At 40.1% G+C, this 27,391-nt stretch overlaps 1 protein-coding gene across 2 annotated transcripts in view; it reads left to right on the top strand.

Moving 5' to 3' along the window:
- The window catches only part of LOC143360897 (glutamate receptor ionotropic, kainate 2), a 310,952-nt gene that overhangs the window by 9,015 nt on the left and 274,546 nt on the right, over window positions 1–27,391 (top strand). For both annotated transcript variants that reach the window (XM_076800075.1, XM_076800074.1), the window contains exon 2: window positions 13,346–13,552. In XM_076800075.1, coding sequence (XP_076656190.1) covers window positions 13,459–13,552 — 94 coding nt within the window. In that variant the 5' untranslated portion in view covers window positions 13,346–13,458. The remainder of the gene's footprint in view (window positions 1–13,345; window positions 13,553–27,391) is intronic.

Genomic DNA, 27,391 nt, shown 5'->3' with positions numbered 1-27,391 from the left:
TGCAGAAGTTAAAATAAAATGACATTATTCCGAACCTGTAAGACCCATGTTGTTGACATATATCGAGAATTCACTGTAGTAGCCCTACACGATCTATGTCGCAGTGCGGACCCGAGGATTGTGATTGGATCAAGACTTTCCTGTAGTCAGAGGATGGAAATTAATCCATGAAGTCTCTCTGATAATAATTCGTACTGTTTCGTGAACATCATATAATGAGATTGAAAATACATAGTGCCTTTTAAAAAAACACCGATGACCTTTGAATGACTTAAAGAAATCGTTAAACACAAAATCTCTTGATAACATCGTATTGTTCCCTTTGAACGGTTTCGTTTCACTTTCAAAAATTTCGTTTATCCTTCATACCAAAAGAGAAAGTCAAGTGTTCTGTTTTTCGTAACTCACCCTGTATATAGTTTGCAAGCCAATCGACCAGCCCAATTTAACTCCAATGAGTTTTTATTCGCGGATATACCTGGGCATTTGGTTTATGGATTATCACTGAGGCTGGCCGACGAATTTAAACATCTGACAGTTTTAAACGGGTCAGGAGTTCAGTGATCAAATATTTAAGCTCGTATGTTCGAGTTTGGAGGCTGTCCAAAACAATAATTCATTTGTTTTTCCGACTGTCAATCAAAAATGATTTCTTTATTCAATTAAATTACCTCTACTGCGGCGAGATATTCTCAACAAAATAAGAAACATGAACGAAATTGCAGTTTTAATAAACAGGTTGCAGCGTCTGTTGCAAGAATTATTGCGTCGTTAATTAGGAGTTTCTTTTTCAACAATTGCAGTAGATTGAAATCTCCGATTCTTTTAAACAATTCTTTTAAATAAATGCGTAAAATCCGCAGTCGACTGACCAGAAAGTCACTAGCCCATTTAAAATTCGAATTTGTCTGTGAAAGAGTAAACGTGAACGTTAAAAAATTACCTGCTTTACTCATTTTTTAATTGGCCACTTTATTCAGCCGTCCCGTAACTATAGCGACCATGCTCGAGCTTTTAAAATTGAAATAAAAATGCGAAAATGTTGAAAAACTCAGAAATAAATTGAATTTAATATTCATTTGTCAATTGAATTTAATATACACCGACACAATAGCGGCTGTCGTGCCAGTGCTCCATTCTATTGTCAATTTCATGACAGATCCGGGCTCCTCCATATGTGGAGCAACGATAACAATTCCGAAACACCGATAGAATCCACTATGAAGCGCGTGTCGCGTCCCCAAGTAGTTCCCAAAGTTCCGAGCTTCCTGTAACAAGAACCCCGTCGTCATAATTACCCACGTGAAAAAGGCATTCGTCGAGGCAAACAAGGCAGTATCAGTCGGAGTTATGCCCCGAAAAACGAGCTCTCGAAAGCGAATTGTAAGGATACGTACGCCTTGGATCGAAAAAGTCGCCGGCTAGTCTGCCCCGAAATATACGACATTGCAATACCACGGCGAAAACTCGTTCTACCCGTTGTTTCTTCCATCGGCCAACGGGAAGAAAAGCCACGCAACTTCCTGGGGAGTCCTTCTGACCCAACGAAAGAATCGTTACATTGAATTAAAGTCGAATCGCGTGTTTCGAGAATGGCCTCGGGCCGCAGTTCCGTAACGGTGTCGTTCTGTCGCAATTTTATTTTCGACACTGACGAAACAACCAGAACGTCTAACGACCTGCTTTTGTCAATCGATTTGCAAGTACAGTAAAGGCTTGATGTCTACGCCCAATCAGCTCGGGTCCGCGCTGTGACATACATCGTGTAGGGCGCTACTATTTTCTTGCCACCGCGCCGAACGTGGAGAGTACAGTTCAAATTGTATCGCGTTTAGTGCAGAGTTGTGCAGAATTACAATTGAATTACTCCTGGAATTATAATTACAAAGTAATTGAATTACGTTGTAACTCGATTATATTGTAATTTATAATTCAGATCTTCGTTCAATTAAGTTACAGTGTAATTTTAAAATATTTCAATTATTGTATTTCAATTATATTGTATTTTAATTACACGTTTGATTAAAATAATTGGTAATTGAATTAATTGAAAGGTTTGAATTATGTAATTCAGTTACAACGTAGTTGAATTACTATATAATTGAAATACAATGTAATTCAATTATGCAGTTGAATTACAACGTAACTGAATTAGCACAACTCTGGTGTAGTGGCAGTTTAATCAGAAAAATACCGCGAATAAGTTGCAGTTGAATTACAACGTAACTGAATTAGCACAACTCTGGTGTAGTGTCAGTTTAATCAGAAAAATACCGCGAATAAGTTGCAGTTGAATTACAACGTAACTGAATTAGCACAACTCTGGTTTAGTGTCATTTTAATCAGAAAAATACCGCCAATAAGTTGGCGAAAGTTCCATAAAAAATATAATGAAAGTTAAAGAAGTTTTGTAATTGGATTAGGAGTGGTCTTACACTGATACACCCAACCCGTATTATGTTACGCTCCTGAGCGACCGAGGCAGCTCGAGCTTATGGCCCCCCCGCAGGGTATGCCCCCCCCCACAGTGGAGGGGATAGGCTAAGTGACTAAGATGGTGCAGCTCCGTTCGGCTTAGATCGAGACTTTACTGTACACTAGGAAAGTTGGCGAATGGGGAAGGACGTTGCATCTCGAAGTATGGCGTCGCGGTTCCCTGACACATGATTATAGATAATGGTCTTGCACCCACTGAATTTCCAATAATATGACATTTATTTTCACTCCTGGATAAAAGGATTGTCCATTTTTCGCAATATTTGACAAATATGCTTAGAAATATCGTTTCTGTTTTTGTTGCATAGACCGATGCTGAAAATTCTGAAATACAGGGTGTTCGACTACAGGTGAGACAATTCAACACTAAACCTGCCAAGCACAAAACATAATAGTGAAATGCCTAATAGGAGTGAGAAGATTGAATTTACTCAAACTTTGTACGGGTTTCAATATAATTTGTGTTAAAATAAAGAAGTCAATTCAGTCGTTTTCTATGGAAGCGTTTTTATAAATTCAATAAATTGTGAAATAGCAAACCAGTCATTTGACCGCGGTAGGCTTGTTCTCCATGAAAATACAAGACGAAAATGAACAGTAAAAAATTGTGATTTCGGCTCCACTTTTTAGTTATTCACAATTAAAAATCCGCCTGAAATGCGGCAACCCGGCCAACAGAGGTGTACGTTGCTTACGTCATAAAGGCGTGCGACAGTGACGTATCAAGTGACAGATACTCCCCGTGCCTCGCAAGAAGTCATCTGGTAAGAATTCTGCGTGTAAACCGTCCGATTGGGTAAATCCACACGCATTTTCGGTTCTAGCCTAATCATTCGCTATAGTGTGTGACGTCAAAGCTTAACCATTAGGTGCGAGCGGGAACCTCCTTTGCTACGTGACTGTCGCGCGTCTCTATGACGTAAGCAGCGTACATCTCTGTTGGCCGGGTTGCCGCATTTCAGGCGGATTTTTAATTGATAATAACTAAAAAATGATGTCGAAATCGCAATTTTTCTATTCTTCATTTTCGTCTTATATTGTCTTGCAGTACCACCCCTTACATTTTCTCCCACCTGTAGTCGAACACCCTGTATACACGGTGTATATGCATATAAAATTTTATTTTATCAGCGATGTTGGGAACTTTTTGTCCGATTTTTTGAATATTGACTTTTTTACGGGAACGGGTGTACAAATGAACAAATGATCAACTCTCAACGGGTATAGAACACAGCTGTTTGAAATTGGCACGGGCAACACCATTAGGAAAGATATTAACGAACGATAATTAACAAATTCGATGCAATTCAAAATATATGTCCGACGATCCCAACGGTAGCTTGAATAAATGTTGCGACCGTTGTACCAACATTACGCATTAATCTCACATATTTCAAACATTCGTATCCATTGGGAGTCGGGTGCATGTTTTCATATAAATTTTCCGTGTGCTACCAGATCAATTAACGCAACATTTGTGTAATAAAATCAACCTTTATATCAATATCCAATATTTTTCTCGTCAATAATTTTGTATTCGTCGTTCTCCTTTCAGTCACGGATTCAGTTGCACATTTTCATGCTACAATAAATTTATAATTGTCTATTGTCGATTAACATATTTGAAATTGAGAATAAGGATACCTTCTAATTAATACAAGGATGAAGTAGTTGTAAAGTGCAAAGTTTTTATGCCAATGGGTCATTTCTTGACAAATCGATCACTTTATGACGTCACCATAGACGATTTCGTTCTAAATGAAATATGTTGTCCATGTGAAATTAGGGGGGGGGGGGGGGGGGGTTAAGTCATCGTTTTGCCGGTTTAGAATTTGTTTAAAAATTACAGGCCTTCAAAGTTTGCAATTTTTGCCCATTTTGGCGAAAATGCACTTCACTTACTTACTTTTATCTCAGGAACTATTTGTCTGTTCAATCTACATTTTTTTAATTCAGAAATTTTTTATTCAGAAGTGTAAATGTATATTGTAAGAACAAAAAAAATTTAGATTGATCAGACAAATAGTTTTTGGGATAAATATTCGTAAATGGAGTCCATTTTTGCCAAATAGGGCAAAAATTGCATAATTCGAAGGCCTGTAATTTTTAAACAAATTCTAAACTGGCAAAACGATGACCTAAACCCTACCCCCTCCCCTCCCCTAATTTCACATGGACTTATTTCCCCTAGGCTGTACGGCGTATTGCTCGGGTTCTAAGACGTATTCGATACAGTGAATTCTCGATATATGTCAGCAACACAGCTCTTCATGTCGTTTATCGTCCAGGTGTCACTATTCTTTGACGAACGTAGAAAAGGACAGCAATGCTCGCCGACGAGGATTGTAAACATAACACGGTCGGGTATATCGGTGTGAGACCAAAAGACCACTACTAATCCAATTACAAAACTTCTTTATTTTTCATTATTTTTTTATGAGACCACCAAAATTTTCGTGACATGTTCGGGACATTTATCGAGTAGGGCCTTTTACGATTCCAGCATGCACTGTGTACTTCATATGCAACGTTCGGCGCGAATAAAAGATTTCGTGTATATGTCCCTCGCCAGGACCATGTAAGGGACTTATATCGAGAATTTACTGTATTTCATTTAGAACAAAATCGTCGATGGTGACGTCAAAAAGTGATCGATTTGGCGTGGAATGACCCCAATGCAAATTCGATTCACGATCAGTCAAGAAGGTACAATTTACATATTTGACAATAACAACATGTAATAAATTCGCAAGAAAAATTGAAAATAATTGCACAGTAATTATTCACACGTAACGATTGAAGTGTCGCAAAGTGCGCGCGTGTAAATCAGATTGAGATTGAAAAAGTTAGCGCCTCACGAGGGTTCTGTTTTTTTAAAGGATAAGGTAGCAGATCTGACAAAGGATTGGGGGTGGGAAAATTGAAATTGGAAGGGCGACATAGTGCGCGAGTTTGTTAGTGCGAGGGCGGTGACCTGCTCGACGGTGCTATTCGTGATAAACGGGGCAGAGCGAGAGAGAGAGAGAGCGAGAGAGAGAGAGAGAGAGAGAGAGAGAGAGAGATATCAATTACTTCTAGGTTGCACTTCGAATGCAAATTGGTATTTTCTCATCTAGAAAATAAACTGAATAAGACATTTTTTGTCACCTCGAAAAGAAAATAATTTCGACGCCTAGCAGAAGATGCAACAGTCGATACTGTGGCTGTCAGGGGCTATAAATTGATGGCATACCGAATTAAACAATTAGCAGTCCTAATAACAAAAATTTGTCTAGCTTCGTCCAGTGTTATTCCACTCGAGAACAAGACGAACGGGCCACGCTTTGGTTTCGCTCGAGTTCTACAATCGGATTGGCCGCAGGACTAGCTTGCAGTCCTCAGATAGCGAGGAGGAATTTGTCTAAGGGATTTCGTTCAATTTATTTTACTTCGCTTTCAGACCGGAGCGTACGGCGTAAACTAGCCTGGGCGGACGTAGAAAAGACAGTTGAGAAGTGTACCGAAGAAACTCTTCCCGGTCTATTAAGCCGCGAGAAATTCTCGGCGAGAATCGATCCGGCGAGTTTAATCAACTCGCGCGAAACGATCCACAAACGAACCTGTCCACGGATAAATCATTCTTTCCTCCTTTCCATGCGTTCCCGCGGGAAACCAAGATACACGAAAATTCTATTTTGCCGTTTCATCGTCGTCGAGACGCCATTTTTTCCAGACGAGTTCGTGCGGATTGCGATGGGTTGCAGACGAGGAACATCAATTTGTGCCTGAAAGAATTCTACAAATTCAAACCTCTGTGAAAACGTTAAAAAGTTTTTCTCGCGGACGAATCCTCCGCGGATTTGAAGATCGAAGCCTCCCCGTTACAACGGTGTCTGAAAAATTACTCCGCGATTTTTTCGGCCCGTTTTATGGAACCTCGAACGAAAGTTACAAAGTAAAACGAAGGCCTATCGCGAAGGAGGAACGCGAGAAAAAGTTTTTTAACTTTTTCACAGACCTTTCAATTTATACAGGGTGTTCACGCTATTCACTAGCCAGCGTTTTTCTTGGAAATAGTAAACATTAGAAAAACCGTAGTACCGTTTTTTATACGCAACACAATGGCGTATGTAATTTTTTTGTGTTTATACTATTTTGTTAGATATGAAGGTGACCTTCAATTCTTTGGTATGAAATATTCAAAACGTTTCTTCTGACCTTGCATGACCTCTAAGGTCACTGTGCAGTATACGGACAAATTGGTCTAGACACACGCTTTCATATGATATAAAAAAATATACAGTATTCCATTTAAAAAATTGAAGGTCACCTTCATATCTAGGAAAATAGTATAAACATAAAAAAATTATATATGCCATTGTGTTGCGTATAAAAAACAGTACTACTTTTACCTTTTCCATTTTTTTCTAATATTTACTATTTACAAGAAAAACGCTGGCTAGTAATAGCGTGAACACCCTGTATATTTTTTCAAACAAAATGTGTACAGTCAAACCTGTTTTTGTGCGGTAGATAGGAACCGCATAAAAGAAACTGCACAAAAAAAAATATTCAAAAACTTCATAAATAGCTATAACAAATAATTTTTTACAACATATTAAAGAAAATTCATTTTATGCGGTGGAGAGGGACCGCATAAAAAAGTCTCACATAGAAAATATGTCAATGATTTACGAAATAGCGAGAACGTGCTTTCCAAACAAAATAAATAATGAAATTACATATGGAAACGTAAAAAAAAAATGTAATTTCTCATTTTAAACATGGAGAAATTTTCGAAATGCTCATAATTCAATACTACTCGTCGTAGTCCAAAACGCGCATCTTCTTGTGATGAGAACATTACAAGGGTGTTATAATGCTAACACCGTTGACATTCTTATACCGCAAAAAAAAAAAAAAAAAAACAAATCGCATAGAAAACGGCCGCACAAAAACAGGTTTGACGGTATTCGGTTTCCCACCGGCCATGTCAATTAGAGGTATCTTTTAAGACAATGAACAAAGGAATATGAAAGTGGAGGTTTCGAGCTTTAAAATGAGACTAGCCCTATTCTTGTGCTATTGTTTTTAACAAAATGGTCGCAGCTTATGTAAATATCGGCGAATGTACCGCAGTCTAATCGAAGAATAAGTTTCCGTATCGGGGAGCACGAGAGTGCTGAATAAATTCCGCGTCTGTTTGTTTAAAGCGAATGCAACATTGCTTTGTCAGAACATCATCCGCATTCATCGTCAGAATTTCGGTAAAAATCGGAGCAGGACGCGCGTTAACGCGGGAAATTTTAATGAAACGTTAACCATTCCCGCGTCATCGAGCAAGCACCGTGTCCACTCGTCTCTCGAATCATTTGTACACGTCATGGACCGTCCCTCGGCGTTATAAACGATTTTCAAAATGCAACGATGGACATATAAATTACAGTTTTACAAGGCTCCGCGAGCTGCGCCGCACGGCGTGCTGTTTACAGCGATAAATTTCGCAGAGAGCGCTGCGAGTTTCGCATGCGAAATGCGAATTCCGACGATAAACCTTCCCCGCAATTACCGGTGACTTCTCGTTTCGTACGGCCAATCAGATGTACAGTCTTTACTCAGTATATGTCCTAAATATCTAGCCAATAAAAGTGCCAGAACTATCCCCACTACCACTATTGTCCTCTGTGTCAGTACCCGAGGGCGTCCTCCATTTTACTGAAAATCTTCCACAACTGAACAATTCTAATTCGCATAAAGATAATTCAAATTTGTATGCATTTACGAGAACATTTCAAGAATTTGTAAATAACAGTGAATTCTCGATATATGTCGCCGAACCTGGATGATAAATGTCGCGGAATTATCCCCACTACCGCGGGGTAATCCCCGTGAGGGGCCACCGAGCTCGAGTGGCCTCGGTCACCGAGGAGTGTAACATAATACGGGTCGCGTATATCAGTGTGAGACCACTACTAATCCAATAACAAAACTTCTTTATTTTTCATTATTTTTTCATGGGACTTTCACCAACATATTCGTGGAATTTTTCTGATATAAAAATGATACCAAACACGATACGAATATTCCGTTAATATAATTATAATGGGAAATAACTTTCCAATTTCAATTTTCCCACCCCCAATCCTTTGTCAGATCTGCTACCTTATCCTTTAAAAAAACAGAACCGTCGTGAGGCGCTAACTTTTTCAATCTCAATCTGATTTACACGCGCGCACTTTGCGACACTTCAATCGTTACGTGTGAATAATTACTGTGCAATTATTTTCAATTTTTCTTTCGAACTTATTACATGTTGTTATTGTCAAATATGTAAATTGTACCTTCTTGACTGATCGTGAATCGAATTTGCATTGGGGTCATTCCATGCCAAATCGATCACTTTTTGACGTCACCATCGACGTTTTTGTTCTAAATGAAATACAGTAAATTCTCGATATAAGTCCCTTACATGGTCCTGGCGAGGGACATATATACGAAATCTTTTATTCGCGCCGAACGTCGCATATGAATTACACAGTGCATGCTGGAATCGTAAATGACCCTACTCGATAAATGTCCCAAACATGTCACGAAAATTTTGGTGAAAGTCTCATAAAAAAATAATGAAAAATAAAGAAGTTTTGTAATTGGATTAGTAGTGTCTTTTGGTCTCACACCGATATACCCGACCGTGTTATGTTTACAATCCTCGTCGGCGAGCATTGCTGTCCTTTTCTACGTTCGTCAAAGAATAGTGACTCCTGGACGATAAACGACATGAAGACCTGTGTTGCTGACATATATCGAGAATTCTCTGTATCGAATATGTCTTAGAACTTTTTCTTCAGCAATTCACTTATACATGATTTTAAATGGAACGTCGTTCTGCGTCTGATGTATATCCTTTAACAGTGTCTTCCGATGCTTCATTTAATGAATACCCCAACTTTTAATTAGCTCTTGAATACACACGATACTGAAACATTGCTGTTTCATTCAAGATACCCCGGGTAAATGTCGCGCATTTCATCGGAGCTTCCATTGATTAAGATTCAAGTACCTCGTTTCAACGAGATGTGGAAAGTTCCGTTTATACTTCTGATGTGTTCATTGGCGTAAACCATTTTCAAAGACCGAACGATGTACACGAATTTACGACTGCTGGTATTATCGGAAAGCTGGCAGAATTAATTCTAAAGAATTAATTTATAAACGGTAATGCATTCGTGTAGTATTGCAAAAAATTGCAAGACCGCGTTCGTTGCATTATAACGTGCAAAGTAAAGAACTCGGCTGAACTTCACCTCGGGAAACCAGAAATTTTTAACTATTTTTATGTAATCCTGTAGATTTTGGACGAGAAATTGTCGAAAATCCAACTTTCAATCCCAGGAGATCACTAGTTCAAAAGTTATGCGCGTGTAAAGATCGGTTTTCACCGTTTTCGACAGATAAGGGCGCCGCCGCCATGTTTTTACGTGGTGACTGTCGGTCGTCGCTGGCGGAAATCTACAGAATTACATGAAAAAAATGTAATTCCTGACGTAAAGTTTAATCAATAATAATTTCTTATATCAATGCTTGAAAAATCACAGATCATTTTAACTGCTTCAATTATCATTTAACACGTAACTGGTTTATAATCCTTCAGAAAATCAGAAGATTGCGTTCGTTGCACTACACAGACGAATAAAAAAATTAATGTTCTTCTCCTGTAACGGTAATCACAAAATCAGAGAATGAATCATTTTGGTTAGTTTGACACTTTCGTAAGTAAAAATGGAGTGGAGCAATTTTTAACATTCGGCAGGTCCTGTAGGACGTCATCTACATAGAAGAAGAATGTTTCCGACGTAGAAAAATTTGGTATTCGTAAAGTTCAGCTTCGAGCCGAAAATGCAAAAGTTTATCGTGTGACGATCTGCGTCACGCAATCCTCTCGAAAGGAAGCGGTTCTCCTCGTCTGGAATCGACTCACGTGCCGATCTAGGAATTGAATACGGACCATTGAAATTTTTTCTGGTCACTGCAACGATGTGCATCGTCGGCCGACCGACATGCACATTCGTTTCTCGTTCACCCGGACGCGACGCGATGCGACGCGACGCGACGTTCGCTCTTCTGGCTCTGGCCACGAAATTCGTCGACTCGAATAATTCGCCGACAAAAACGTGCACCCTTTTCCGCCCCCCCCCATCCCTTGATACGTCTGCTCGCATTAATTCACGGTAATTTCCGGGTGCCAGCCAGTAATGAAGCGCGTGGAGACGTGCGTGCGACAGTCAGTCCGAAGTTCGTTCCACAAAATTTTCACCGTAACCATTATTTATGTCGGCCGGATTGCCAATTACGCTTGTCCCGTCTGTGCGTGAATTACACTGCAGAACGATGATAAATACGGGCTGGACGAAGCGCCTTCGGTATCTTGAAATTACAGGAAATTTTTTCGAAACTCTGGCATCCGGCCGGTCAGTTATCTGGACGCTCAGTTATCTGGCCGCTCAGTTATCTGCACACTCAGTTATCTGCACACTCAGTTATCTGAACGCTCCAATTTCTGAGAGCTCCATTTTCTTCGCGCTCCGTTTTCTGAGCGTTCCGTTTTCTGAGCGCTCCATTTTCTGAGCGCTCCGTTTTATGAGCGCTTTATTTTCTAGGCGTGTAGTTATTGGGATGCTTAGTTATCTAGATGCTTGGTTATCGGGGGCGCTTAGTTATCCGAACGCTCCGTTTTCTGAGCGCTCTATCCTCTGGGCGCTCTATATTCTGAGCGCTCTAACCTCTGGGCGCTCTATATTCTGAGCGCTCTATCCTCTGGGCGCTCTACCCTCTGGGCGCTCTATATTCTGAGCGCTCTATTTTCTAGGCGTGCCGTTATCGGGATGCTGTATTTTCTGGGCGCTCTATATTGGGATGCTTAGTTATCTAGACGCTTGGTTATCGTCGGCGTTCTGTTATTTGGGCGTTTAGTTATCTAAACGCTCCATTTTCCGAGCGCTCCGTTTTATGAGCGCTCTATTTTCTAGGCGTGCAGTTATTGGGGTGCTTAGTTATTTAGACGCTTGGTTATTGGGGGCGCTCCGTTATTTGGCGTCTACTTATCCGAACGCTCCATTTTCTGAGCGCTCTATCCTCTGGGTGCTCTATATTCTGAGCGCTCTATTTTCTAGGTGTGTAGTTATTGGGATCCTTAGTTATCTAGATGCTTGGTTATCGGGGGCGCTTAGTTATCCGAACGCTCCGTTTTCTGAGCGCTCTATCCTCTGGGCGCTCTATATTCTGAGCTCTCTATCCTCTGGGCGCTCTATATTCTGGGCGCTCTATATTCTGAGCGCTCTATTATCTAGGCGTGCAGTTATTGGGATGCTTAGTTATTTAGACGCTTGGTTATTGGGGGCGCTCCGTTATTTGAGCGTCTAGTTATCCGAACGCTCTATTTTCTGAACGCTCCATTTTCTGAGCGCTCCGTTTTATGAACGCTCTATTTTCTGGGCGCTCCGTAATATGAGCGCTTAGTTATCGGCGGCGCTTAGTTATCCGAACGCTCCATTTTCTGAGCGCTCTATTCTCTGGGCGCTCTATATTCTGAGCGCTCCGTTTTATGAGCGTTCTATTTTATAAGCGTGTAGTTATTCGGATGCTTAGTTATCTAGACGCTGGGTTATCGGGGGCGCTCTGTTATTTGAGCGCTTAGTTATCTGAGCGCTCCATTTTCTGAGCGCTCCGTTTTATGAGCGCTCTATATTCTAGGCGTGTAATTATTGAATGCTTAGTTATCTAGACGTTTTTTTATCGGGGGCGCTCTGTTATCTGGGCGCTTAGTTATCTAGACGCTTGGCAATCTGGGCGCTGAGTTTTCGGGACACTTAGTTACCCGTACGGCCAGTTATCGAAATGCGCGATTCGAACTCTCCTGAATCCGAATTGCGATTAATTCTGTGAAATCAAACACGTATTTTCTTCATAAATGGAAACATCACACGGGACGGAAATTTCGAAAAGCGTCTGTAATCTCCCATCAATTTTTCTACTTTACTTTACTTCACTTCTACGTTTTTAATACTAACGTACGGAGTCGCGTAGATACACACAAGAGAGCCATCGTCACACGTTCCACATGTTTCACATGAAGCATGAAACATTGCACATTTTTCCGAAGCGTATAAGCTCCAGCTCCGTAATCCACCGAAGTGTCGAGATTCGACGCTTTATTTTGCAACACCTTGCTGAACTTCCGGTTCGACGACTATACACAGCGTCGCATTTTCCGGAGTAGCCACTTCGTCATGTTCCCTGTCACTGTCATAAATAAAACATGTCTTGTCATCGGTAATAAAACATGATGGAATAAATGCCAAAAAAAGAAAAAAAGGAATGATGGATCCTCGCAGCTTCCACTCATCAGTAAAACAAATACAAAAATCCGTGGAAAATGTAATAACCGGACTGCGGATTTTATGCGTTTATGACAGGAATCGGTATAGGAAATGCGAAACAGTGAAAATATTCTAAGCACATAAAAATATTGTTGTGCTATTTCCGGCTTGTTGAAATGATTTGATAATGTAATAAACGTCTAGCACCTGTAGCTCGCGATTAATGCGTTTCCATTTTGAAAATCCACGGTGTAACAAGGACAGACGAATTTAACAGTGGAAGTATAGTAACAGCAGGTTTTCAAGTTAATCGCAGTTCAAACGGTGTTGCATTATCGTCGTGCGAACTTCACGAGATAACGCTGTCGTCGCATCCCGCATTATTTAGTAGAGAGAACGCGACTTAACTGCGACTGTTGCGCAGCGGAATGCGTCTTCGAAGCGGATGCGAAGTTGCAAGTTCGGTGTTCATGCTTTGTTCTGTTCGTTTCCAGGTAAATGCGTAGGAGCGTGAGGTGTCGCGGTTCGTGGGTGTAAATTGGTGCGCGGTGGTGTTTGTGCAAAGGGCCAGAAGGGAGGCCGCTACGGTGGGTTTTCGAGATGAGCTATGAATTTGGGCTGCCTCGTAGCCACTGTCCTCGTGCTCCTCTTCCATCAGCTGCCGATCGACGTCGCAGCGTTACCCTCTGTCGTCAAGATTGGTAAGTGTAACATGCAAAATGCATCCATAGTGTCTCCGTTGCACCTCCAAAGACACTCTCCGCTAATTCGATTTTGACTTCGAATTTTCTGCCAACACTCGACCTGCAAGGATCAATCAACGACTGGTCCTAGATTTCTTATTTCAAAATTGTCAAGATTGTACAGATTCTTTCAGAGAAAACGAACAAATCTTAATTTTCAGTGTTCAGGATTCAGAAGAACAAATTTTCACAATTTTTAGAGACGTGCCCAAGCATGAGTCTAAATAGATTGTCGTTAGAGCAATAAATGATCTTGTGAAGCAACATAATAATGGGTTATATTCACTGGCCAGAATAATAATATTCAGACATTCTGCAATAATAGAACATCTTTCTCCAACTAGTCGATTTCATTTTTATTCGGACGTTAGAAAAATTAAATTTATAACCAACAATGAAGGGGGACTCTTTCAGGATTGAACCAGACGATTTAATTTTTACTTAGACGTTAGAAAAATTAAATGTGTATCCAAGAATAAAGGAGAACTCTTTTAAGTTCGAGCCAGACGATTTCATTTTTATTAAGGCAGTAGAAAAATTAAATTTATGACCAACAATGAAGGGGAACTCTTTCAGGATCGTGCCAGACGATTTAATTTTTAATTAGACGTTAGAAAAGGTAAATTTATATCCAAGAATAAAGAACTCCTTCAGGATCGAATCAGACGATTTAATTTTTATTTAGACGTTAGAAAAATTAAATGTATATCCAAGAATAAAGAAGAACTCTTTCAAGGTCGAGCCAGACGATTTCACTTTTATTCGGACGTTAGAAAAATTAAATTTATATCCAAGAATAAAGGAGAACTCTTTCAGAATCGAATCAGACGATTTCATTTTTATTCAGACGTCAGAAAAATGAAATTTATAATCAAGAATAAAGGAGAACTCTTTCAGGATCGAATCGGGCGATCTCATTTTTATTCAGACGTCAGAAAAATTAAATTTATATCCAAGAATAAAGGAGAACTCTTTCAAGGTCGAGCCAGACGATTTCATTTTTATTCGGGCAGTAGAAAGATGGATTCAGGATAAGTAAGAAAAATGTAGTATAACGAATCGTGTCTGTCCAAGCGAATGGCTCGGGCGTCGCACTTGAGATACCGCAATGCCCAGAAGTTAGCGGGTTGTTAAATTGAACTTTTTCGCAAATTCTCCTCGACAGCAGCGGCGCGAACAACTCGCCTGGTTGTTAAGGTGAACGCGGAAACTGCGAAACTGCGAAAAATAAAGGCGCGACCGTAGCGAGGAGTCTTTTAGTATTCCGACGATCACGAAGTTAAAGCATAATTCGATAAATTGAACTTCTTAATTCAATCTCTCGAAGTTACGAGCGAGACAGGTTCTCCTCGCTCCTTTGAGTAATTGTTGAGTAATGGGTTCGTGACCGCGTTACCCGTGGGTGGTGCCGCCAGCTTGAACATCGACAGCGCGATTAAAATCGCGACCGAATATGCTGCGCCTGAATTTTCATCGTGTCACTATCTGTCGTCCTGATTTAACAATTGAGCGTCTTCAACGATCATCCTTCGGTGGGCAACACGAATTATCAGTAAGTGGATATATTTTTGCACAAACTTGAAGTTTACCGCATCGTAGACTGCAGACGTTCAATATTACTAAGCCGATTTAAACAATATCGGATAAAAAAATTCTCATTTTTCAATCGAATTCGAAATTTCAATAACAGCCATATAAAAATTCTCAAATATGGCAATTATCTATATAATTAAAAAATAATAATTTATTTACACATGTACTTTTCCTTTTAATATGTATTTAACTTTATGATGATAAAAATGGCTTGGAAATCCGATTGAAAGAACTGAAGGAGGAAACAAATTTTGATCGACTTCCAGTATCTTAAAAAAATACTAATAAAGTTCTTCGCAGTTAGGGGAAATAGGCCCGCGCTGCCGCGGAACAACAAATTTATCAGGGCAACGGTACTAAATTCGTCTTGCTAAATTCGATGTAGCTCAATATTTTCCGCGCAACTAGCCCGGTGACCCGTTTACGTCGCCAGCTTACGTCGGCAAAAGTTTCTCTGGAAATTTCACGCTCGTGTCGAGCCCCGGAATCCTCTGCGGCCAACTATCGAACGTCGAAGGACATCGAACACCTTGCACGTTCCATTTGCAAAATATATGTGAGAGGCATCGTTTCGATTGCACAGTATATTTTGCTCGCAACTTCGGGATGCTTGATCAGCTGGATCTGAACGTTGCCTGGCAGTTCCGTTCAAATTCATGGACCAACTGGGACACTTGGAGCATGAACACTGAAGCAATTAAAATGTATCCTAAAGCATTTAAAATGGAACCTGAAATTCAAAATGGACCCTGAAGCATTTAGAGTAGAGCCTGTAGCTTTTAAAATGGACCCCGAAGCAATTCACATGGACCCTGAAGCACTTAGAGTGGACGCTGTAGCTTCTAAAATGGACTCCGAAGCTTTCAAAATGGACACCAAAGCATTTAAAATGGACCCTGTAGCTTCTAAAATGGACTCCGAAACATTTAAAATGGACTCCGAAGCATTTAAAATGGACCCTGAAGCACTTGAAATGGACCCTGAAGCACTTAAAATGGACCCTGTAGCTTCTAAAATGGATCCCCCGCGGCATTTAAAATGGACCCTGAAACACTTAAAATGGAGCCCTCGAAGCATTTAAGATGCACCCTGAAGCTTTTAAAATGGAACCAGAACCACTTAAAATGGACCCTGAAGCATTTAAAAAGTGACCCTGACGCATTCAAAATGGACCCTGAAACATTCAAAACGGGGTCCTGAATATTTCAAATCGCCCCGAAACGTTCAAAATGGAACCTGAAACATTCAAAATGGACCCCGAAGGACTTAAAATGGACCCCCGAAGCATTTCACATGTACCCTGTAGCTTTTAGAGTGGACCCTGAAACATTCAAACTGGACCCTGAAACATTCTAACTGGACCCAGAAGCATTTAGAGGGAACACTGTAGCTTTTAAAATGGACCCCGGAGCATTTAAAATAAACTCTGAAGCATTTAAAATGGACCCTGAAGCGTTTAAAATGGACCCTGAAACATTCAAAACAGGGTCCTGAATATTTAAGATGGAACTTGAACATTCAAAATGGACCCTGAAGCATTTAAAATGAAACATGAAACATTTAAAATGCACTTAAAATGGACCCCCGAAGCATTTAAAATGCACCCTAAAGCGTTTAAAATGGACCCTGAAACATTCAAAACAGGGTCCTGAATATTTAAAATGGACCCCGAAACGTTCAAAATGGAACCTGAAACATTCAAAATGGACCCCGAAGCATTTAAAATGGACCCTCAAGCATTTAAAATGAATCCTGAAACTTTTAAAATGGACCCTGAAGCGTTTAAAATGGACCATGAAACATTCAAAACAGGGTCCTGAATATTTAAGATGGAACCTGAAACATTCAAAATGGACCCTGAAGCATTTAAAATGAAACATGAAACATTTAAAAATGCACTTAAAATGGACCCCCGAAGCATTTAAAATGCACCCTGAAGCGTTTAAAATGGACCCTGAAACATTCAAAACAGGGTCCTGAATATTTAAAATGGACCCCGAAACGTTCAAAATGGACCCCGAAACATTCAAAATGGACCCCGAAGCATTTAAAATGGACCCTCAAGCATTTAAAATGAATCCTGAAACTTTTAAAATGGACCCTGAAGCGTTTAAAATGGACCCTGAAACATTCAAAACAGGGTCCTGAATATTTAAGATGGAACCTGAAACATTCAAAATGGACCCTGAAGCATTTAAAATGAAACATGAAACATTTAAAAATGCACTTAAAATGGACCCCCGAAGCATTTAAAATGCACCCTGAAGCGTTTAAAATGGACCTTGAAACATTCAAAACAGGGTCCTGAATATTTAAAATGGACCCCGAAACGTTCAAAATGGAACCTGAAACATTCAAAATGGACCCCGAAGCATTTAAAATGGACCCTCAAGCATTTAAAATGAATCCTGAAACTTTTAAAATGGACCCTGAAGCTTTTAAAATGGACCCTGAAACTTTTAAAATGGACCCTGAAGCATTCGAAGTGGCCCTGAAACATTCAAAATAGATCCTGGAAGCATTTAAAATGGTCCCTGAAGCATTCAAAATGCACCCTGAAACATTCAAAAAGGTGTCCTGAATATTTAAAATGGACCCTGAAACGTTCAAAATGGATCCTGAAGGATTGTAAATGCACCCTGAAACATTCGAAAATGGGTCGAGTAGACCCTGAAACATTCAAAATGAAGCATTCAGGCACTTAAAATGAGTCCTGAACCATTCGAAATGGAGGAACAATTGAAACCGTCAAAAAAGCTCACGGACTCGCGGCGAACGCGTGTTCGTGTTGTTGTTTTGCCAATGCGGAGAACGTACGACAATGGATCGTGGGAGCAGGGGTTCCCAGGGTGGAACAGGTTGTCGTTTCGTTCAGAAACTGCGATCTAAAGCGTCGTTTTCAGGGTCATTTCTTTCGGCGTGTAGCCTGCCCTCGCGAGCGAGCCTGTTGCGATGCCAAATTGACCGCGCAATTTGCGTTACTATCGTTCCGCGTGTGCAACCTTCGAGGGGGACACTTGCCGCAACTATGTCGAAGTCTCCAGGTGAACCATAACTCGGCTAATGGACCGGGGTTAGACGATAATGAACGTTAGTTGCCACATTGCTGGAACTTGCCCACTCTGTTTTAATTAGGACATGGAGATAGACGGAAATTGGATATTTTTATGATATTCTTTGACAGAACAGTAGGACGGGATTCATTTGTCTAGAATGATTTTAATTACCATGCGAGTTTATTCACGGCTACAATGGTTGAAGCTTTATTATTGGAAATGGGTTATGATTGAATGCACAATGAAATTTTAATTCAAACTGTGCTTTATTATACGGCGCGGACGGAAGTTTTTTACTGAACGAAATGTTAGCTTTGACCAACTGAAAATGGAAAACCGTCAGAACCCCAAAAGAAAACCAAGGTCCTGTGAAACAGTGAATTCTCGATATATGTCAACTCATATTTGTCACGGGTCTGGCCAGCGTCGTATATCATCCAGAAAACATAATCAAGCCGTGTTATGTTTACACTCCTCGGCGTCCGTGGTCTCGTGCTTCGTAGTGGGGATAATTCCGCGACGTTTATCATACAGGCCTTGGCGACATATATAGTGAAATCACTGTATCGAATGGATTCTTCGAAGTCTCTATTTGGAAAAGAGATTCTGAGATCGTTGATTCATTTTTCACAACGAACAATAAGTTCATTGTGCTTGGAGCTCGTTGATAATCCAACATTTATCGTCTCTAAAATCTCCAATGGTATACATATACTGTCTGCTAAATCGTTCGCAAATCAATACAATTCCATAAAAATTGAATAGCAACATTATGGAACAGTCGTGTCCCTTCTACCTATTCATATACAGGGTCATCCGTTTTTAAACGGCCAAACGTCAACCAGCTATAGAGGACCCCGAATGAAACAACTTTCACCCCTAACACTTTTTTTGATTCGGTCTTGATTTTTAGATAATTGTAAAAACCCGTCATTTTTTGCGTTCACTTAAGATTAAATATATTAGGACTGCAATTATGTATCTTGATGATTTTTCCTTTGTTTGGTTTAAAATAAATAGGGTCATCTTTTTCATTAAGTCAACTTTTTTGTATGACCTTTGGATCTTGGTTTTTTGATATGGGGCACGCCGTGGAGACTGAATGAAATAACCTCGATTCAAAAAAAGTGTTAGGAGTGAAAGTTGTTCCATTTGGGGTCCTCTATAGCTGGTTGACGTTTGGCCGTTTAAAAACGGACGACCCTGTAGAATCGAACGGAGCTACACGATCTTAGTCAGTGCGCCTATCCCCTCCACTGGGGACTATACCCCGCGAGGAGCCAGGAAGTTCGACCGTGTTTACACGCGCTGTCCTCTTCTACGTTCGCCGCGGTCTCAAGTAAATACCAGTGTTTTCTCTGTATATGTCGCCGTGGCCTGGATGATAAACGTCGCGGAATTATTCCCACTACCACGGGGTATATCCCGTGAAACAAAAGCCGTAAACATAACACGGCTCAGATATGTCTCCTGGAAGAGGATTCACTGCAGTAGCCCTACACGATCTATGTCACAGCACGGACCCGAGGATTCGGCTTGGATCAAGACTTTCCTGTAGTCAGAGGCTGGAAATTAATCAATGCAGTCTCCCTGATAATAATTCGTACTGTTTCGTGAACGCGTGTGTGTCCTTAACAGTTTCTGCCGATCGATACCGCTTTCGATGAACACATTCTCGGCGCGGTCTAGTTGATAATGAACTCTGTCGCCAAACTCACCGGGAAATCTGCAACGTCGGGCCAGAACTCTTGCAGGTAGGTATTTTCATACACAGTGCGACACTGTTCGTCCGGTTCGTCCACAATCAACGGTCCCATTGGAAAAGTTTTTCGCTCGCCTACTCTCGGCAGACTTTCGAAAAATGTATCGGCACGCTCAATCGACACGATTCAGTCTGCCAGAGAAGGACCAGGGAACAAGCAGCTTTCCAGTGCATCAGTGGGAACTAGTTTTTTCCGTCTGGAAGCGTGAGATTCAGGTGAGGGCACTTCGGGAGATCGCGTTCTCGTCGGGAATCCTCCTCCCACGCTTTCTCTCTTTCTCTCTCTCTCTCTCTCTCTCCCTTTCCATCCCGTTCGGCACAGAGTCTATCCTCTTGCTAGGATTCGGGGAAGAGGAAAGAGGAAAAAGTCGCGAATAAATGGACTAAGTTCGGCAACAAAGGGGAGCCGCGGTGAGTCTCCACTTGCTACACGGCGTCGCTTGTTCCCGAATCTTTGCGCGCTCCTTGTCTTTTATTGGGCCTGCTCTTGTGTGTACCATCGAGCACGAACTTTTCCGCCTTTGAACGACCGTTGCCGCGAGTTAAGCAGCTCTCGCTGAGAAATTGGAAAGCGTGACTTCAGATACAGATACAATCGACACCGTAATACGAGAGATACGAGCGACAGTTGACCCTTTGCGGTCCGGAACCATTTTTCTGTCCTCCGACTGCACAACTTTGCGTCGTATTATGATTCGGAGTGTGGTTCCCGTAGATAATTTTACTGATCTGTTTGGAACAGTTACGGGATAGTAGACTTGCTCTTGGATACCGTGTAATTGTGGTGTCGTTGATCGACGCAACGCAAATATGGAAAATAGATCTGGGTTAGCAAGGTACTGTATTTCCATTGGTAATTCTACTAACCAGTTTGGAACAGTTACGGGATAGTAGACTTGCTCCTTAATACCGTGCAAATGTGGTATCGTAGATCGATGCAATGCAAATCTGGAAAGTAGATCTGGCTTAGGAAGGCGCTGTATTTCCATTGGTAATTCTACTAACCACTTTGGAACAGTTATAGGGTAGTAGACTTGCTCTTGGATACCGCGTAATTGTGGTAACGTTGATTACAAACCGCTACGAAGCGTATTTACCGACTTATTAGCAAATAATGGCCAGGTGTATTGCTCCGTCTTCTCTTGGAAAATAGGGTTAGGAAGGTACTCTATTTACATAGGCAATTTTACTGGGTTTTTTTTAACAGTTATGGGATAGTAGACCGTATTAGTATTATACCGACAATTGTATTTTCCGATTTATTACCAAATAATGGCCAGGTGTATTGCTCCGTCGGCCCTTGGAAAATAGGTCTGGGTTACGAAGGTGCTGTACTTCCATAGGCAATTTTATTGGGTTTTTTGAACAGTTATGGGATAGTAGACGTGGTCTTTGATACCGTGCAATTGAATTATTGTCGATTGATGCAATGCAAATATGGAAAGTGGATCTGGCTTAGGAGGGCACTGTATTTTCATTGGTAATTCTACTAACCACCTCAGAACAGTTATGAAGTAGTAGACTTGTTCTTCGATAGCGTGTAAATTATTCCATCTTCCACCACTAAGAGGAAACTTTTTCCGTATCTATCCTAGACGATTTTCGACGTATTTGACTGTAATATAGAAAGTTTTTAACAATAAATATCATAATTTCAAACCACTGCGAAGCGTATTTTCCGATTTATTACCAAATAATGGCCAGGTGTATTGTTCCGTCGGCCTTTGGAAAATAGGTCTGGGTTACGAAGGTACTGTATTTCCATTGGTAATTCTACTAGCCACTTCAGAACAGTTATGGGGTAGTAGACTTGTTCTTCGATACCGTGTAAATTTTTCCATCTTCCACCACTAAGAGGAAACTTTTTCCGTATCTATCCTAGACGATTTTCGACCTATTTGACTGTAATATAGAAAGATTTTAACAATAAATATAATAATTTTAAACCGCTGCGAAGCGTATTTTCCGATTTATTACCAAATAATGGCCAGGTGTATTGCTCCGTCGGCCCTTGGAAAATAGGTCTGGGTTACGAAGGTGCTGTACTTCCATAGGCAATTTTATTGGGTTTTTTGAACAGTTATGGGATAGTAGACATGGTCTTTGATACCGTGCAATTGAATTATTGTTGATTGATGCAATGCAAATATGGCAAGTAGGTCTGGTTTAGGAGGGCACTGTATTTCCATTGGTAATTCTACTAGCCACTTCAGAACAGTTATGGGGTAGTAGACTTGTTCTTCGATACCGTGTAAATTTTTCCATCTTCCACCACTAAGAGGAAACTTTTTCCGTATCTATCCTAGACAATTTTCGACCTATTTCACTGTAATATAGAAAGATTTTAACAATATATATAATAATTCCAAACCACCGCGAAGCGTATTTTCCGATTTATTACCAAATAATGGCCAGGTGTATTGCTCCGTCGGCCCTTGGAAAATAGGGTTAGGAAGGTGCTCTATTTCCATAAGCAATTTTGCTGGTTTTTTTGAACAGTTATGGGATAGTAGACATGGTCTTTTTGATACCGTGCAATTGAGTTATTGTTGATTGATGCAATGCAAATCTGTAAAATAGGTTTGGGTTAGAAAAGAACTTCTCTTTTAACCGCACAACACGCTGTAAAATCGTATAATTATGCTGCAGTTCCATTGGTAATTTTACTAACCACTTTTAGAACAGTTGTGGGATACTAGACGTGCTCTTGGATACCGCGTAATTGTGGCATTGTTATTGGATGTAATGAAAATCCAGAAAATAGGTCGTTAGCAGCTACCTACGTAGTTTCGATCATTAATAACATTGATTTTCTGAGAGTATATGGTAAAGTGGTACACGCGAGACCAGAATTGGACGGCAGTGTTTTACAGAACGGGAAACGGGCACGCAGCGGTCCGACAATTTTGGAATCAATTAATCTTTCACGGCTGACAGAATATTGGGTCAAAATGGCATGAGCGAGTCCGTTTTTAGTGTTGCGAGGTACTAAAGTCGCTGAAATATTCATGCCCGAAAGCTTCTTATTCTCCGCCTTCGGGGTTTTCTAAAAATGATAAAGTTTTATGTAAAACAGTCCATTCGCGATTCTTGCATTGTTAATGGATGACTTGCGAAACGGAGAGACGTAGCTCAGTTTATATCCAGCTGCAATAAACATAAATATTTTGCAACAGTCGCTTTGCAATATCACATCACATCACATCGTATGCCATTAACGAAGATTTCTTTAATCTCATTTCATTGTTAAAATCGTTAAATTCATCGTTTCTTACCTCTGGTCAATTGTTTGTTAATAAATTGAAATAATACTTTATCGTATAATTAATTTATAGTTACAAGATGAGCTTTGAATTTTGCTTCCTCAATTCCGAAAATTATTAGCCTGACAGTCACATTAGGCTTAGTTAATTCTGGAAAAAATTAATTTAAAAAGCGCAAAAATTCTCGAAATTTGCAAACCTTCCTCAATTTCTGCAATCTCGTTTTCAGAGATGGTCAAACTAATTCTGTGAGGTTATCTCGGAAGAAATTATTTAAAATTTGCAAATCTTTCCGAATGTTTAAATTTCGTTTTCAGAGATTCGCTGTAATGCTTTTAGGTGTCGTTGGAGTAGGGTCTGGTGGAACACATTAAATTTTCTGCCGCGTGAAAAAAGATTTCGCGAATACTCTACGAGCCTGCCATAATGCTCTTATCTGTCGGAGGATTAACGAGGCGTGGGCGCGTCGGTATTCGTTGCGAAGAAATCGATTCGCACACAACCCCTCCCGTTATTATCAGCATTAACGCGCTGATAAGCAATGTGCAGGCGAGAGCTGCTCGTTGCATCGCATCTCGAGAAGTTCGGTAATGACCTGCTGGATTGACTTCGGACAATGGCAACTATTTCCTGGATGTTAGGCAACCTTCAACGGCGTTTGAAAATTCCGATAAGGAATCGTTCATCCCATCAACATCCTAAATGGAACATAGTTTCAGCATACGAACCGGCAACCGTGCAACATAGTTCCGGAAAGTTTCCTGCGAACGTTTCCTTCGTAGAACGTGGCCACGTTTTTCATAAACATTACGAAAATAAATCGTGAGAATAATCGAAATGATTTTTCAACGTACGAGATAACGTCAAATATCATTTTTATTATAAAACATATTTTTGCAAACTATTTTACTGTATTATTTTTATTTAACTGTTTGAAATTTATCCTCGAATGAAAAATGTTTATTCTGAATCAAGAAAAACATTTATACTGCTAGTAAACCCTCGGCCTGGCGTGGTTTCCCCGCGGCGTCGCATTTTTATAGGTCGCCTAACTTACCGCGTAGTATAAAGCGACGTTGCCAGGATAATGCGAGGACGTTCGCTAATTTTCTCCTCTCAAGGCAACAGTGAAAGAAGATTGGCTCGAATAGTAAATGCATTTACGGAGTGAATAAATAAATATGCGGTACTTAAGTAGAGTGCGGACTTTATGCAAAAATCTGTACATTTCGAACAAAAATTAGCAGTACACATTCGAACCAGTGACAAAAATTTAAAGAATTTTAGAATACTGTTGCAATATTCTCGAAATTGAGTGTCTTGAAATTAATACAGACAGTTATTGTTTCGCATAAAAATCCGCGATGCAGTGATAAATATATCTGCGCAGTTATTTCTATTTGTTGAAGAACGAAGCATTGGTCCGAAGTCCGTTAGAAGGTAATTTAGTGGAAATGTGAGTAAACTTCACCTTGGCAACCCAGAAATTTTTAATTTTTTGCTGTATAATCCTGTACGTCTTGACGAGGGAATGCCAAAGGTCGAAGTTTCAAGGCGAGGAATGGACTGGTTGAAAAGTTATGCGTGTCTAAATTCGTTTCCTTTACGCCCGAGGAACGTGTGTTACCAAACGCGGACGAGAAGGGATAACGGAGTTGAAACGTCGGGAAATAAAGATACAGAGGCCATAAAGCAAGAACCGTGAAACCGTTCCCCATACGTGTTGCCGTCGTTCGCATTAAATATTAAACGCGCCAGCATATTTCATAGATAAACATTTTTAGCGCCGGCGCGAGAGGACGGCGAGCATTAAAGGAATCCTGCCTGTGGCTGAAGTACTTTACGACAGGATTACTGGATAACACCCGGGTGTTTTCAAAGATTCGGATGAGTTAAGGAGGGGGTTTAATCTTCTCTCTATTGGTGCCCACATATTTCCCGAGATGCGTTTCGTCTGTCTAATTTCGCCTCGTTCTTCAAACAAATTCCACGAAAAAACTACACACAAAACTGAACGAAAGAGCACACTTTGAACATTAGCTGTAACAAATTTTAGAGAAAAATTCAACCGAAAGTTCCAAAGTCTTTCGAAAATATTTTTACTACGATACATTAATTACACGCTCGTTAAAATTTTGTTGTGTGAATTGATTTATCTGTTTAAATAGGTAACACGAGGGTTTAATAAGTAACTCATTATCTATTAATTAATTATCATTAACTAATTATCAAGAACGAACAACGGATGCACGGTGCATGAACGAATGTGCGTGTTCCAGGTATTATTGAAAACTATATCCAACTCCCAGAATAATTACGGATTAAAGAACATCAATGCCAGAGGCGTCTCGATTCATTATAACGAATAACTTTGAATCTGTTATTAATAATTTGAAAGCACGGAGAGTGCAACATTGTGTTGCCGAGGGCAAACGTTTTTGTATCCGGTTAAATGAGACGAACTCTCATTAAAATGATGGTTTATATCCTAAATTAAATTAACGGAGAAAATTGATTGTCTCACCTGTGCAGTCAGGTTCGATTCCTGCGAATGGAAGTCCATCCGAGTTTCAAGAAGCTTTTCGAAAAGCACATTACAGAGTATCAGAAGCCTTCGAGGACTGTCAAGGCTTTGTACAGAGATCAAAGGGTTCAAAGTGGACTCTACGGAGCCACGATAATTGTTCCAAACAAACGACAAATAATACTCTCTTTTCGTCCAATTCTAATACTATGTGTATAAGCAGGGCAAACGCGATAGCGGTCTCTGTCGCTCAGTTGGCCCTGTGGTTATGGTCGTCAAAGGGATTCTATTAGGAATCCTACAATGCAATGGAGGAGGGAATGCTGGTGGTTCAAAGGGTTCGAGAAGGAGGTTGGAATAACACGTCAAGCCAAAGTGAATTAGGAGCGTTGATAACCTTGACAAACATATTTAGCTGTGTGCGATATTGCCGAACCGGAGAGAAAGAGGCATTCGGTTCATCTTGATTAGTGCAATTATACAGGATGGTCCTTTTATGTAAATATCTCTTCAGGTTATTGTGATGCAAGAAATATTTGTTACGTAATGGCAAGAAAAATTTTTTCCGATGGTCAGTTTTTTCGGAGTCATCAATTTGTCAAACAAATTTTGGATTTAAAATTTCCAAATCGATGGATTGGTCGTACTGGAGTTGTAAGATGGCCACCGCGTTCACCAGACCTCACACGAATGGACATTTTTTCGTGGGGAAAATTGAAACAAACAGTTTATAATGAACAACCAACTATGTCAGAGGACATGAAGAACCGAATAGTTAGAGCTTGTGCTGGTATTAATTCCGAAACAATTGAAAGATTTGTACAGTTGGTCATTGCACGTTTCAGGAAATGCATCACCGTAGAAGGACGCCATTTTGAACGTCTCTGATGATAACTTATGAGAAAGTGAGTGTTGTTTTAACAGTTAATACGCATACACATACATCTGCTGATCGATATTTTTAGTGTGATAAAAAATATTTTCTTCGCATTCACAGGTAGGTAAAAGTTTAAGTTTCGAAGATCAAGGTCATTTCAAGGTCGTGTTATTATACATATCTGAATGTATTTTCCATCAGTTACACGTCGCAATAAAAAAAAAAAATGTAGTTATGTAACAAAAAAAGCCGATGACCTTCGGAAAAAAATATTCTTGCCAGATATTTGGTCCATTACCATACACATTACGTAACAAATATTTTGTCCATCACAATAACCTAAAGAGATATTTAGGTTGTCTTACTTAAAAGGGCCACCCTGTAGTATTTGTTGCAGTGTTCTGCTCCCAATTGCGTTGGAATTATTACAAGGGATCGCCCGAAGTTTTTGAAATTTTTTTTAATATTTTAATGACCACGTCCAGTACTATTTTAATTTTTCTTGCACTATCCACAGCTTTCACCATTTTTGCAAACCAGCATGCCTTTCAATTCTTACAATGGAGCACTCGCAGTTTTTGAAAATTTTTTTAGAATATTTTAATGGCCACGTGGAGTACTATTTTAATTTTTCTTGGTCTGTCCACAGTTCTCGCCAATTTTGCAAACGAGCATACCTTTCAATTCTTACAATGGATCACTCGCAGTTTTTGAACATTTTT

This window comes from Halictus rubicundus, chromosome 14, assembly GCF_050948215.1.
Source record: "Halictus rubicundus isolate RS-2024b chromosome 14, iyHalRubi1_principal, whole genome shotgun sequence".
Classification (NCBI taxonomy): Eukaryota; Metazoa; Arthropoda; class Insecta; order Hymenoptera; family Halictidae; genus Halictus; species Halictus rubicundus.
The sequence above is the reverse complement of the archived record's forward strand: the minus strand, read 5'-3'. Positions and strand labels throughout refer to the sequence as shown.